Source organism: Bombina bombina, chromosome 6 (genome assembly GCF_027579735.1).
Source record: "Bombina bombina isolate aBomBom1 chromosome 6, aBomBom1.pri, whole genome shotgun sequence".
Taxonomy (NCBI): Eukaryota; Metazoa; Chordata; class Amphibia; order Anura; family Bombinatoridae; genus Bombina; species Bombina bombina.
In genome coordinates, this window is record NC_069504.1 from 712,028,915 (window position 1) to 712,045,020 (window position 16,106).

Below are 16,106 nucleotides of genomic sequence, written 5' to 3' on the forward strand. Positions count from 1 at the left end.
TAAATTGAATCAGTTTAATTTGGACTTTAATGTCCCTTTAAAACTAAGACTTTATATAAATGGTTACCTGTGCAGATCTGTCTCTTTGGCATCTAGAAAATTTACTGTATATTTCACAGATTTGGCCATTAGGATTCTAATATCAAAAGTGTCCTACAAAAAAAAAAAAATTAGTTCAGCAAACAGAAAAACAAAAACCTTAAATTATGATAAAAATGACACAAAAAGCAATAATACAGTGCATATCAACGAACCCCAACAGATAATGTTAAATAGCTTTGAATGCACAAAGTAAGTGAATAGTCTTAAGGTTTATATTTAAAAATAAAACATCTGTGCTCCCTTAGAGAGCAGTATAAATGCTCACTAGGTGTTGGGGACAATTTGTACATCTGTGTTAGTAGGTGGGAATAAAAGAATAAATCAGTCGCCTTCCATTTACTTTACTGCTCTCCGATTAGTTTCTCTGACCTTTTAAGGTCTAACATACCACAACCGGCTGCTTGAAATACTCATCCACAGCAGCACCACGGAGAGCGGACAGATCTACTCCATGAAAAGACGGCTGATACCTGGTTAGGGTTAGAAGTAAAAGTTTCACTTATTTGATGAAAAGGCTTAGGCATGGAGGAACTTAATCTACTAAATTTACAGTAATTACCAGAAGTTTGCTTTTGTAAACTGCTCCATATAAAGCTGTTCATCAGTGAAAGGAGCCAAGTGAACATCTCCAATCGTGGGGAACATGTTACCTGGGAAGAAGATGAAGCAAAATGAATACAACACAAAGATTCAATGCAACAAATAGAGCCCAACATAACTATGTTCATACCTTCCCTTCTCCTGCCCCACCCAGATGTGAACATGAAAACCACCTCTCTTTACTGTGCATATTGTACAAGTATATCAAAAGGAATCAACACCTACACTCATGTGTTACAGTAACATACTTAAATGGGCAGAAGATTGTTCGTGAGCTTTTATTAATACAACATTACGTAGCAAAATACCTGCTTTCAAAATAAAATTGTTTAAAAAGGATGTTAAGACAGTAGTTTACTATTAAAATTTGTATTGTTTTGCACAACCAGTGTAGTTAAGGGGGATATACCAATTGAAAACCTAATACCATTCTCTCCAAACTATGACCCTCAAATGGTTTCTGGGGTAGACCACAAAAGCACCAAATAGAAAACCGAGCTCAGTAATTTTTTTTACATTTTATTTTACACAAAAAAAACACAAATAAAAGAACAATTTATGCTTACCTGATAAATTAATTTCTCTTGTAGTGTATCCAGTCCACGGATCATCCATTACTTGTGGGATATTCTCCTTCCCAACAGGAAGTTGCAAGAGGATCACCCACAGCAGAGCTGCTATATAGCTCCTCCCCTCACTGCCATATCCAGTCATTCGACCGAAACAAGCCGAGAAAGGAGAAACCATAGGGTGCAGTGGTGACTGAAGTTTAATTAAAATTTAGACCTGCCTTAAAAGGACAGGGCGGGCCGTGGACTGGATACACTACAAGAGAAATACATTTATCAGGTAAGCATAAATTATGTTTTCTCTTGTTAAGTGTATCCAGTCCATGGATCATCCATTACTTGTGGGATACCAATACCAAAGCTAAAGTACACGGATGATGGGAGGGACAAGGCAGGAACCACTGCCTGTAGAACCTCTCTCCCAAAAACAGCCTCCGAAGAAGCAAAAGTATCAAATTTGTAAATTTTGAAAAGGTGTGAAGCGAAGACCAAGTCGCAGCCTTGCAAATCTGTTCAGAGGCCTCATTTTTAAAGGCCCAGGTGGAAGCCACAGCTCTAGTAGAATGAGCTGTAATCCTTTCAGGGGGCTGCTGTCCAGCAGTCTCATAGGCTAAGCGTATTATGCTCCGAAGCCAAAAGGAGAGAGAAGGTGCCGAAGCTTTTTGACCTCTCCTCTGTCCAGAGTAAACGACAAACAGGGCAGATGTTTGACGAAAATCTTTAGTTGCCTGTAAGTAAAACTTCAAGGCACGGACTACGTCCAGATTATGCAAAAGACGTTCCTTCTTTGAATAAGGATTAGGACACAATGATGGAACAACAATCTCTTGATTGATATTCCTGTTAGAAACCACCTTAGGTAAAAACCCAGGTTTGGTACGCAGAACTACCTTGTCTGAATGAAAAATCAGATAAGGAGAATCACATTGTAAGGCAGATAACTCAGACTCTTCGAGCCGAGGATATAGCCATCAAAAACAGAACTTTCCAAGATAAAAGTTTAATATCAATAGAATGAAGGGGTTCAAACAGAACTCCTTGAACTTTAAGAACCAAGTTTAAGCTCCACGGGGAAGCAGTTTTAAACACAGGCTTAATCCTAACCAAAGCCTGACAAAATGCCTGGACGTCTGGAACCTCTGCCAGACGCTTGTGCAAAAGGACAGAGCAGAGATCTGTCCCTTTAAAGAACTAGCTGATAAGCCTTTGTCCAAACCCTCTTGGAGAAAGGATAATATCCTAGGAATCCTAACCTTACTCCATGAGTAACTCTTGGATTCACACCAATAAAGATATTTACGCCATATCTTATGGTAGATTTTCCTGGTGACAGGCTTTCGTGCCTGTATTAAGGTATCAATGACTGACTCGGAAAAAGCCACACCTTGATAGAATCAAGCGTTCAATCTCCATGCAGTCAGTCTCAGAGAAATTAGATTTGGATGATTGAAAGGACCTTGTATTAGAAGGTCCTGTCTCAGAGGCAGAGTCCATGGTGGAAGAGATGACATGTCCACTAGGTCTGCATACCAGGTCCTGCGTGGCCACGCAGGCGCTATCAGAATCACCAATGCTCTCTCCTGTTTGATTTTGGCAATCAGTCGAGGGAGCAGAGGAAACACATAAGCCAGGTTGAAGAACCAAGGAGCTGCTAGAGCATCTATCAGCGTCGCTTCCGGGTCCCTGGACCTGGATCCGTAACAAGGAAGCTTGGCGTTCTGGCGAGACGCCATGAGATCCAGTTCTGGTTTGCCCCAACGATGGACCAGTTGAGCAAACACCTCCGGATGGAGTTCCCACTCCCCCGGATGAAAAGTCTGACTTAGAAAATCCGCCTGCCAGTTCTCTACGCCTGGGATGTGGATCGCTGACAGGTGGCAAGAGTGAGACTCTGCCCAGCGAATTATCTTTGAGACTTCTAACATCGCTAGGGAACTCCTGGTTCCCCCTTGATGGTTGATGTAAGCCACAGTCGTGATGTTGTCCGACTGAAATCTGATGAACCTCAGGGTTGCTAACTGAGGCCAAGCTAGAAGAGCATTAAATATTGCTCTTAACTCCAGAATATTTATTGGGAGGAGTTTCTCCTCCTGAGTCCACGATCCCTGAGCCTTCAAGGAGTTCCAGACTGCGCCCCAACCTAGAAGGCTGGCATCTGTTACAATCGTCCAATCTGGCCTGCGAAAGGACATACCCTTGGACAGATGGACCAGAGATAGCCACCAGAGAAGAGAATCTCTGGTCTCTTGATCCAGATTTAGTAGAGGGGACAAATCTGAGTAATCCCCATTCCACTGACTTAGCATGCATAATAGCAGCGGTCTGAGATGCAGGCGCGCAAATGGCACTATGTCCATTGCCGCTACCATTAAGCCGATTACTTCCATGCACTGAGCCACTGACGGGCGTGGAATGGAATGAAGGACACGGCAAGCATTTAGAAGTTTTGATAACCTGGACTCAGTCAGGTAAATTTTCATCTCTACAGAATCTATAAGAGTCCCTAGGAAGGAGACTCTTGTGAGTGGGGATAGAGAACTCTTTTCCACGTTCACTTTCCACCCATGCAACCTCAGAAATGCCAGAACTATCTCTGTATGAGACTTGGCAATTTGAAAGCTTGACGCCTGTATCAGGATGTAGTCTAGATAAGGAGCCACCACTATGCCTCGCGGTCTTAGAACCGCCAGAAGTGAGCCCAGAACCTTTGTAAAAATTCTCGGGGCTGAGGCCAACCCGAAGGGAAGAGCTACAAATTGGTAATGCCCATCTAAAAAGGCAAACCTTAGGAACCGATGATGATCTTTGTGAATCGGTATGTGAAGGTAGGCATCCTTTAAGTCCACTGTGGTCATGTACTGACCCTCTTGGATCATGGGTAGGATGGTCCGAATAGTTTCCATTTTGAACGATGGAACTCTGAGGAATTTGTTTAAGATCTTTAGATCCAAGATTGGTCTGAAGGTTCCCTCTTTCTTGGGAACCACAAACAGATTTGAATAAAACCCCTGTCCTTGTTCCGTCCTCCCATTACTAGGAGGTCTTGCACACAGCTTAGGAATGCCTCTTTCTTTATCTGGTTTGCTGATAACCTTGAAAGATGAAATCTCCCTTGTGGAGGAGAAGCTTTGAAGTCCAGAAGATATCCCTGAGATATGATCTCCAACGCCCAGGGATCCTGAACATCTCTTGCCCACACCTGGGCGAAGAGAGAAAGTCTGCCCCCACTAGATCCGTTTCCGGATAGGGGGCCGTTCCTTCATGCTGTCTTGGGGGCAGCAGCAGGCTTTCTGGCCTGCTTGCCCTTGTTCCAGGACTGGTTAGGTTTCCAGGCCTGTCTGGAATGAGCAACAGTTCCCTCTTGTTTTGAAGCGGAGGAAGTTGATGCTGCTCCTGCCTTGAAATTTCGAAAGGTACGAAAATTAGACTGTTTGGCCTTTGATTTGGCCCTGTCCTGAGGAAGGGTATGACCCTTACCTCCAGTAATGTCAGCAATAACTTCCTTCAAGCCAGGCCCGAATAAGGTCTGCCCCTTGAAAGGAATGTTGAGTAATTTAGACTTTGAAGTCACGTCAGCTGACCAGGATTTAAGCCATAGCGCCCTACGCGCCTGGATGGCGAATCCGGAATTCTTAGCTGTTAGTTTAGTCAAATGAACAATGGCATCAGAAACAAATGAGTTAGCTAGCTTAAGCGTTCTAAGCTTGTCAATAATTTTATTCAATGGAGCTGTATGGATGGCCTCTTCCAGGGCCTCAAACCAGAATGCCGCCGCAGCAGTGACAGGCGCAATGCATGCAAGGGGCTGTAAAATAAAACCTTGTGGAATAAACATTTTCTTAAGGTAACCCTCCAATTTTTTATCCATTGGATCTGAAAAAGCACAACTGTCCTCAACCGGGATAGTGGTACGCTTTGCTGAAGTAGAAACTGCTCCCTCCACCTTGGGGACCGTCTGACATAAGTCCCGTGTAGTGGTGTCTACTGAAAACATTTTTCTAAATATAGGTGGGGAAAAGGGCACACCGGGTCTATCCCACTCCTTGCTAATAATTTCTGTAAGCCTTTTAGGTATAGGAAAAACATCAGTACACACCGGCAACGCATAGTATTTATCCAGCCTACACAATTTCTCTGGTACTGCCACTGTGTTACAGTCATTCAGAGCAGCTAATACCTCCCCAAGCAATACACGGAGGTTCTCAAGCTTAAATTTAAAATTAGAAATCTCTGAATCAGGTTTCCCCGAGTCAGAGATGTCACCCACAGACTGAAGCTCTCCGTCCTCATGTTCTGCATACTGTGACGCAGTATCAGACATGGCTCTTACAGCATTTGCGCGCTCTGTATCTCTTCTAACCCCAGAGCTATCGTGCTTGCCTCTTAATTCAGGCAATCTAGATAATACCTCTGACAGGGTATTATTCATGATTGCAGCCATGTCCTGCAAGGTAATCGCTATGGGCGTCCCTGATGTAATTGGCGCCATACTAGCGTGCGTCCCCAGAGCAGGAGGCGAAGGGTCTGACACGTGGGGAGAGTTAGTCGGCATAACTTCACCCTCGACAAAACCCTCTGGTGATAATTCTTTTATAGATAAAGACGGATCTTTACTGTTTAAGATGAAATCAATACATTTAGTACACATTCTCCTATGGGGCTCCGCCATGGCTTTCAAACATAATGAACAAGTAGTTTCCTCTGTGTCAGACATGTTTAAACAGACTAGCAATGAGACTAGCAAGCTTGGAAAACACTTTAAAACAAGTTTACAAGCAATATAAAAAACGTTACTGCGCCTTTAAGAAACGCAAATTGTCAAAATTTGAAACAGTGAAAAAAGGCAGTTACACTAACGAAATGTTTACAGTGTATGTAATAAGTTAGCAGAGCATTGCACCCACTTGCAAATGGATGATTAACCCCTTAATACCAAAAACGGAATAATAAATGACAAAAACGTTTTTCAAACAGTCACAACAACTGCCACAGCTCTACTGTGGCTTTTTACCTCCCTCAATACGACTTTTGAAGCCTTTTGAGCCCTTCAGAGATGTCCTGGATCATGCAGGAAGAAGCTGGATGTCTGTCTAATTTTTGCTGCGCAAAAAAGCGCTAAAATAGGCCCCTCCCACTCATATTACAACAGTGGAAAGCCTCAGGAAACTGTTTCTAGGCAAAATTCAAGCCAGCCATGTGGAAAAAACTAGGCTCCAATAAGTTTTATCACCAAACATATATAAAAAACGATTAAACATGCCAGCAAACGTTTTAAAATACACTTTTATAAGAGTATGTATCTCTATTAATAAGCCTGATACCAGTCGCTATCACTGCATTTAAGGCTTTACTTACATTACTCTGGTATCAGCAGCATTTTCTAGCAAATTCCATCCCTAGAAAAATATTAACTGCACATACCTTATTGCAGGAAAACCTGCACGCCATTCCCCCTCTGAAGTTACCTCACTCCTCAGAATATGTGAGAACAGCAATGGATTTTAGTTACTTCTGCTAAGATCATAGAAAACGCAGGCAGATTCTTCTTCTAAATACTGCCTGAGATAAACAGTGCACTCCGGTACCATTTAAAAATAAACTTTTGATTGAAGAAATAAACTAGTATAAAACACCACTCTCCTCTTACGACCTCCATCTTTGTTGGGAGTTGCAAGAGAATGACTGGATATGGCAGTGAGGGGAGGAGCTATATAGCAGCTCTGCTGTGGGTGATCCTCTTGCAACTTCCTGTTGGGAAGGAGAATATCCCACAAGTAATGGATGATCCGTGGACTGGATACACTTAAGAGAAAAACATAATTTATGTAAGAACTTACCCGATAAATTCATTTCTTTCATATTAGCAAGAGTCCATGAGCTAGTGACGTATGGGATATACATGCCTACCAGGAGGGGCAAAGTTTCCCAAACCTCAAAATGCCTATAAATACACCCCTCACCACACCCACAAATCAGTTTAACGTATAGCCAAAAAGTGGGGTGATAAGAAAGAAGTGCGAAGCATAAAAAATAAGGAATTGGAATAATTGTGCTTTATACAAAAAAATCATAACCACCACAAAAAAGGGGTGGGCCTCATGGACTCTTGCTAATATGAAAGAAATGAATTTATCAGGTAAGTTCTTACATAAATTATGTTTTCTTTCATGTAATTAGCAAGAGTCCATGAGCTAGTGACGTATGGGATAATGACTACCCAAGATGTGGATCTTCCACGCAAGAGTCACTAGAGGGAGGGATAAAATAAAGACAGCCAATTCCGCTGAAAAAAATCCACATCCAATACAAAGTTTAAATCTTATAATGAAAAAAAACTGAAATAAGCAGAAGAATCAAACTGAAACAGCTGCCTGAAGTACTTTTCTACCAAAAACTGCTTCAGAAGAAGAACACATAAAAATGGTAGAATTTAGTAAAAGTATGCAAAGAAGACCAAGTTGCTGCTTTGCAAATCTGATCAACCGAAGCTTCATTCCTAAATGCCCAGGAAGTAGAAACTGACCTAGTAGAATGAGCTGTAATCCTTTGAGGCAGAGTTTTACCCGACTCGACATAAGCATGATGAATCAAAGATTTAACCAAGATGCCAAAGAAATGGCAGAAGCCTTCTGACCTTTCCTAGAACCGGAAAAGATAACAAATAGACTAGAAGTCTTTCGGAAATCCTTAGTAGCTTCAACATATTTCAAAGCTCTAACTACATCCAAAGAATGCAACGTCTTTTCCTTAGAATTCTTAGGATTAGGACACAATGAAGGAACCACAATTTCTCTACTAATGTTGTTAGAATTCACAACCTTAGGTAAAAATTTTAAAGAAGTTCGCAACACCGCCTTATCCTGATGAAAAAAATCAGAAAAGGAGACTCACAAGAAAGAGCAGATAATTCAGAAACTCTTCTAGCAGAAGAGATGGCCAAAAGAAACAAAACTTTCCAAGAAAGTAATTTAATGTCCAGCGAATGCATAGGTTCAAACGGAGGAGCTTGAAGAGCCCCCAGAACCAAATTCAAACTCCACGGAGGAGAGATTGACTTAATGACAGGTTTTATACGAACCAAAGCTTGTACAAAACAATGAATATCAGGAAGACTAGCAATCTTTCTGTGAAAAAGAACAGAAAGAGCAGAGATTTGTCCTTTCAAGGAACTTGCAGACAAACCTTTATCCAAACCATCCTGAAGAAACTGTAAAATTCTAGGAATTCTAAAAGAATGCCAAGAAAAATGATGAGAAAAAAACCAAGAAATGTAAATCTTCCAGACTCAATAATATATCTTCCTAGATACAGATTTACGAGCCTGTAACATAGTATTAATCACAGAGTCAGAGAAACCTCTATGACTAAGAATCAAGCGTTCAATCTCCATACCTTCAAATTTAAGGATTTGAGATCCTGATGGAAAAAAGGACCTTGCGATAGAAGGTCTGGTCTTAACGGAAGAGTCCACAGTTGACAGGTGGCCATCCGGACAAGATCCGCATACCAAAACCTGTGAGGCCATGCTGGAGCCACCAGCAGAACAAACGAGCACTCCTTTAGAATCTTGGAAATCACTCTTGGAAGAAGAACTAGAGGTGGAAAGATATAGGCAGGATGATACTTCCAAGGAAGTGACAATGCATCCACTGCCTCCGCTTGAGGATCCCTGGATCTGGACAGATACCGGGGAAGCTTCTTGTTTAGATGAGAAGCCATCAGATCTATTTCTGGAAGTCCCCACATTTGAACAATCTGAAGAAATACCTCTGGGTGAAGAGACCATTCGCCCGGATGCAACGTTTGGCAACGGAGATAATCCGCTTCCCTATTGTCTATACCTGGGATATGAACCGCAGAAATTAGACAGGAGCTGGATTCCGCCCATACCAGAATTCGAGATACTTCTTTCATAGCCAGAGGACTGAGTCCCTCCTTGATGATTGACATATGCCACGGTTGTGACATTGTCCGTCTGAAAACAAATGAACGACTCTCTCTTTAGAAGAGGCCATGACTGAAGAGCTCTGAAAATTGCATGGAGTTCCAAAATGTTGATTGGTAATCTCACCTCCTGAGATTCCCAAACCCCTTGTGCTGTCAGAGACCCCCAAACGGCTCCCCAACCTGTCAGACTTGCATCTGTTGAAATCACAGTCCAGGTCGGAAGAACAAAAGAAGCCCCCTGAACTAAACGATGGTGGTCTGTCCACCACGTCAGAGATTGTCGTACAATCGGTTTTAAAGATATTAATTGAGATATCTTTGTATAATCCCCGTACCACTGGTTCAGCATACAGAGCTGAAGAGGTCGCATGTGAAAACTAGCAAAGGGGATCGCGTCCGATGCAGCAGTCATAAGACCTAGAATTTCCATGCATAAGGCTACCGAAGGGAATGATTGAGACTGAAGGTTTAGACAAGCTGAAACCAATTTTAGACGTCTCTTGTCTGTCAGAGACAGAGTCATGGACACTGAATCTATCTGGAAACCTAAAAAGGTTACCATTGTCTGAGGAATCAATGAACTTTTTGGTAAATTGATCCTCCAACCATGTTCTCGAAGAAACAATACAAGTTGATTCGTATGAGATTCTGCTAAATGTGAAGACTGAGCAAGTACCAAGATATCGTCCAAATAAGGAAATACCACAATACCCTGTTCTCTGATTACAGACAGAAGGGCACCAAGAACCTTTGTAAAAATCCTTGGAGCTGTTGCTAGGCCAAACGGCAGAGCCACAAACTGGTAATGCTTGTCTAGGAAAGAGAATATCAGAAACTGATAGTGATCTGGATGAATCGGAATATGCAGATATGCATCCTGTAAATCTATTGTGGACATATAATGCCCTTGCTGAACAAAAGGCAGAATAGTCCTTATAGTTACCATTTTGAATGTTGGTATCCTTACATAATGATTCAATATTTTTAAATCCAGAACTGGTCTGAAGGAATTCTCCTTCTGTGGTACAATGAAGAGATTTGAATAAAACCCCAGCCCCTGTTCCAGAACTGGAACTGGCATAATTACTCCAGCCAACTCTAGATCTGAAACACATTTCAGAAATGCTTGAGCCTTCACTGGATTTACTGGGACACGAGAAAGAAAAAATCTTCTTGCAGGAGGCCTGATCTTGAAGCCTATTCTGTACCCTTCTGAAACAATGTTCTGAATCCAAAGATTGTGAATCGAATTGATCCAAATTTCTTTGAAAAATAGTAATCTGCCCCCTACCAGCTGAGCTGGAATGAGGGCCGCACCTTCATGTTGACTTGGGAGCTGGCTTTGGCTTTCTAAAAGGCTTGGATTTATTCCAGACTGGAGATGGTTTCCAAACTGATACTGCTCCTGTAGGGGAAGGATCAGGCTTTTGTTCCTTATTGTGACGAAAGGAACGAAAACGATTAGTAGACCTAAATTTACCTTTAGATTTTTTATCCTGTGGTAAAAAAACAATTTATGTAAGAACTTACCTGATAAATTCATTTCTTTCATATTAGCAAGAGTCCATGAGCTAGTGACGTATGGGATATACATTCCTACCAGGAGGGGCAAAGTTTCCTAAACCTCAAAATGCCTATAAATACACCCCTCACCACACCCACAAATCAGTTTAACGCATAGCCAAGAAGTGGGGTGATAAGAAAAAAGTGTGAAAGCATAAAAAAAAATAAGGAATTGGAATAATTGTGCTTTATACAAAAAAATCATAACCACCACAAAAAGGGTGGGCCTCATGGACTCTTGCTAATATGAAAGAAATGAATTTATCAGGTAAGTTCTTACATAAATTATGTTTTCTTTCATGTAATTAGCAAGAGTCCATGAGCTAGTGACGTATGGGATAATGACTACCCAAGATGTGGATCTTCCACGCAAGAGTCACTAGAGAGGGAGGGATAAAATATAGACAGCCAATTCCGCTGAAAATAATCCACACTCAAAATAAAGTTTAAATTGAAAATATAAGCAGAAGAATCAAACTGAAACAGCTGCCTGAAGTACTTTTCTACCAAAAACTGCTTCAGAAGAAGAAAATACATCAAAATGGTAGAATTTAGTATAAGTATGCAAAGAAGACCGAGTTGCTGCTTTGCAAATCTGATCAACCGAAGCTTCATTCCTAAACGCCCAGGAAGCAGAAACTGACCTAGTAGAATGAGCTGTAATCCTTTGAGGCGGAGTTTTACCCGACTCGACATAGGCATGATGAATTAAAGATTTTAACCAAGATGACAAAGAAATGGCAGAGGCCTTCTGACCTTTCCTAGAACCGGAAAAGATAACAAATAGACTAGAAGTCTTTAGTTTGACATAATGGGAAACATAGGGAGACGGGGGGTAATACCCAGTTTTGACGACAAGAGAGACGAGAGAGTGTTTAAAACCTAGTTTAATACCATGTTAATATTAACTGCGAGTGCAAGATGGAATGATATAAAATATACTTTGTATCAGAAATATGTTTCGTAATACTGTTTTATACTGGAAATAGATGTCAAGCTCTGTTATATTGACTTTGATGAAAAATTTTTGTATTTTCTTTGAATTATATAATAAAGCTTTTGAAAAAAAAATAAAAAAAATAAAAATTATGTTTTCTTTCATGTAATTAGCAAGAATCCATGAGCTAGTGACGTATGGGATAATGACTACCCAAGATGTGGATCTTCCACGCAAGAGTCACTAGAGAGGGAGGGATAAAATAAAGACAGCCAATTCCGCTGAAAAATAATCCACACCCAAAACAAAGTTTAAATCTTATAATGAAAAAAACTGAAATTATAAGCAGAAGAATCAAACTGAAACAGCTGCCTAAAGTACTTTTCAACCAAAGACTGCTTCAGAAGAAGAAAACACATCAAAATGTTAGAATTTAGTAAAAGTATGCAAAGAAGACCAAGTTGCTGCTTTGCAAATCTGATCAACCGAAGCTTCATTCCTAATCGCCAAGGAAGTAGAAACTGACCTAGTAGAATGAGCTGTAATCCTTTGAGGCGGAGTTTTACCCGACTCGACATAAGCATGATGAATTAAAGATTTCAACCAAGATACCAAAGAAATGGCAGAGGCCTTCTGACCTTTCCTAGAACCGGAAAAGATAACAAATAGACTAGAAGTCTTTCGGAAATTCTTAGTAGCTTCAACATAATATTTCAAAGCTCTAACTACATCCAAAGAATGCAATGATCTCTCCTTAGAATTCTTAGGATTAGGACCTAATTAAGGAACCACAATTTCTCTACTAATGTTGTTAGAATTCACAACCTTAGGTAAAAATTTAAAAGAAGTTCGCAACACCACCTTATCCTGATGAAAAATCAGAAAAGGAGACTCACAAGAAAGAGCAGATAATTCAGAAACTCTTCTAGCAGAAGAGATGGCCAAAAGAAAAAAAACTTTCCAAGAAAGTAATTTAATGTCCAATGAATGCATAGGTTCAAACGGAGGAGCTTCATGAGCCCCCAGAACCAAATTCAAACTCCAAGGAGGAGAAATTGACTTAATGACAGGTTTTATACGAACCAAAGCTTGTACAAAACAATGAATATCAGGAAGATTAGCAATCTTTCTGTGAAAAGGAACAGAAAGAGCAGAGATTTGTCCTTTCAAGGAACTTGCAGACAAACCTTTATTCAAACCATCCTGAAGAAACTGTAAAATTCTTGGAATTCTAAAAGAATGCCAGGAAAAATGATGAGAATGACACCAAGAAATGTAAGTCTTCCAGACTCTATAATATATCTTCCTAGATACAGATTTACGAGCCTGTAACAAAGTATTAATCACAGAGTCAGAGAAACCTCTTTGACGAAGAATCAAGCGTTCAATCTCCATACCTTTAAATTTAAGTATTTGAGATCCTGATGGAAAAAAGGACCTTGAGACAGAAGGTCTGGTCTTAACGGAAGAGTCCACGGTTGGCAAGAGGCCATCCGGACAAGATCCGCATACCAAAACCTGTGAGGCCATGCTGAAGCCACCAGCAGAACGAGCATTCCTTCAGAATCTTGGAGATTAGTTCTTCTTCCAAGAGTAGAGGCGGAAAGATATAGGCAGGATGATACTTCCAAGGAAGTGACAATGCATCCACTGCTTCCGCTTGAGGATCCCTGGATCTGGACAGATACCTGGGAAGTTTCTTGTTTAGATGAGCGGCCATCAGATCTATTTCTGGCAGTCCCCACACATTTGAACAATCTGAAGAAATACCTCTGGGTGAAGAGACCATTCGCCCAGATGTAACGTTTGGCGACTGAGATAATCCGCTTTCCAATTGTCTATACCTGGGATATGAACCGCAGAAACTAGACAGGAGCTGGATTCCGCCCATACCTGTATTCGAGATACTTCTTTCATAGCCAGAGGACTGTGAGTTCCTCCTTGATGATTGATGTATGCCACAGCTGTGACATTGTCTGTCTGAAAACAAATTAACGATTCTCTCTTTAGAAGAGGCCATGACTGGAGAGCTCTGAAAATTGCACGGAGTTCCAAAATATTGATTGGTAATCTAACCTCCTGAGATTCCCAAACCCCTTGTGCTGTCAGAGACCCCCAAACAGCTCCCCAACCTGTAAGACTTGCATCTGTTGAAATTACAGTCCAGGTCGGAAGAACAAAAGAAGCCCCCTGAACTAAACGATGGTGATCTGCCCACCACGTCAGAGAGTGTCGTACAATCGGTTTTAAAGATATTAATTGAGATATCTTTGTGTAATCCCTGCACCACTGGTTCAGCATACAGAGCTGAAGAGGTCGCATGTGAAAACGAGCAAAGGGGATCGCGTCCGATGCAGCAGTCATAAGACCTAGAATTTCCATGCATAAGGCTACCGAAGGGAATGATTGTGATTGAAGGTTTCGACAAGCTGAGATCAATTTTAGACGTCTCTTGTCTGTCAGAGACAGAGTCATGGACACTGAATCTATCTGGAAACCTAAAAAGGTTACCCTTGTCTGAGGAATCAATGAACTTTTTGGTAAATTGATCCTCCAACCATGATCTTGAAGAAACAACACAAGTCGATTCGTATGAGATTCTGCTAAATGTGAAGACTGAGCAAGTACCAAGATATCGTCCAAATAAGGAAATACCACAATACCCTGTTCCCTGATTACAGACAGAAGGGCACCGAGAACCTTTGTAAAAATTATTGGAGCTGTTGCTAGGCCAAACGGCAGAGCCACAAACTGGTAATGCTTGTCTAGGAAAGAGAATCTCCGAAACTGATAGTGATCTGGATGAATCGGAATATGCAGATATGCATCCTGTAAATCTATTGTGGACATATAATGCCCTTGCTGAACAAAAGGCAGGATAGTCCTTATAGTTACCATTTTGAATGTTGGTATCCTTACATAACGATTCAATATTTTTAGATCCAGAACTGGTCTGAAGGTATTCTTCTTTGGTACAATGAAGAGATTTGAATAAAACCCCAGCCCCTGTTCCAGAACTGGAACTGGCATAATTACTCCAGCCAACTCTAGATCTGAAACACATTTCAGAAATGCTTGAGCCTTCACTGGATTTACTGGGACACGGGAAAGAAAAAATCTCTTTGCAGGAGGCCTTATCTTGAAGCCAATTCTGTACCCTTCTGAAACAATGTTTTGAATCCAAAGATTGTGAATTGAATTGATCCAAATTTCTTTGAAAAATCGTAATCTGCCCCCTACCAGCTGGGCTGGAATGAGGGCCGCACCTTCATGTGGACTTGGGAGCTGGTTTTGGTTTTCTAAAAGGCTTTGACTTATTCCAGACTGGAGATGGTTTCCAAACTGATACCGCTCCTGAGGGCGAAGGATCAGGCTTTTGTTCCTTATTGTGACGAAAGGAACGGAAACTATTATTAGACCTAAATTTACCTTTAGATTTTTTATCCTGTGGTAAAAAAGTTCCTTTCCCTCCAGTAACAGTTGAGATAATAGAATCCAACTGAGAACCAAATAATGTATTACCCTGGAAAGAAAGGGAAAGCAAAGTTGACTTAGAAGACATATCAGCATTCCAAGTTTTAAACCATAAAGCTCTTCTAGCTAAAATAGCTAGAGACATATACCTGACATCAACTCTAATGATATCAAAGATGGCATCACAAATAAAGTTATTAGCATGCTGAAGAAGATTAACAATGCTATGAGAATTATGATCTGTTACTTGTTGCGCTAAAGCTTCTAACCAAAAAGTTGAAGCTGCAGCAACATCCGCTAAAGATATAGCAGGTCTAAGAAGATTACCTGAACATAAGTAAGCTTTTCTTAGAAAGGATTCAATCTTCCTATCTAAAGGATCCTTAAAGGAAGTACTATCTGCCGTAGGAATAGTAGTACGTTTAGCAAGAGTAGAGACAGCCCCATCAACTTTAGGGATTTTGTCCCAAAATTCTAATCTGTCAGATGGCACAGGATATAATTGCTTAAAACGTTTAGAAGGAGTAAATGAATTACCCAAATTATTCCATTCCCTGGAGATTACTTCAGAAATAGCATACAGACAGGAAAAACTTCTGGAATAACTACAGGAGATTTAAAAGCCTTATTTAAACGTTTAGATTTAGTGTCAAGGACCAGAATCCTCTATTTCTAATGCAATTAAAACTTCTTTAAGTAAAGAATGAATAAATTCCATTTTGAATAAATATGAAGATTTATCAGCATCAACCTCTGAGACAGAATCCTCTGAACCAGAGGAACCATTATCAGAATGATGATGTTCATTTAAAAATTCATCTGAAAAATTAGAGGTTTTAAAAGACCTTTTATGTTTACTAGAAGGAGGAATAACAGACATAGCCTTCTTAATGGATTTAGAAACAAAATCTCTT

The 16,106-nt window shown here is 40.7% G+C and overlaps 1 protein-coding gene across 2 annotated transcripts in view; it reads right to left on the minus strand.

Moving 5' to 3' along the window:
- Positions 1-67: 67 nt before the first annotated feature.
- LOC128663521 (histone-arginine methyltransferase CARM1) overlaps positions 68-16,106 on the minus strand; it is a gene marked incomplete at its 3' end in the record, with an annotated part of 67,964 nt that continues 51,925 nt past the window's right edge. For both annotated transcript variants that reach the window (XM_053717889.1, XM_053717888.1), the window contains 3 exon segments: positions 68-153; positions 491-572; positions 662-752. In XM_053717889.1, the coding sequence (XP_053573864.1) occupies positions 68-153; positions 491-572; positions 662-752 (259 nt within the window).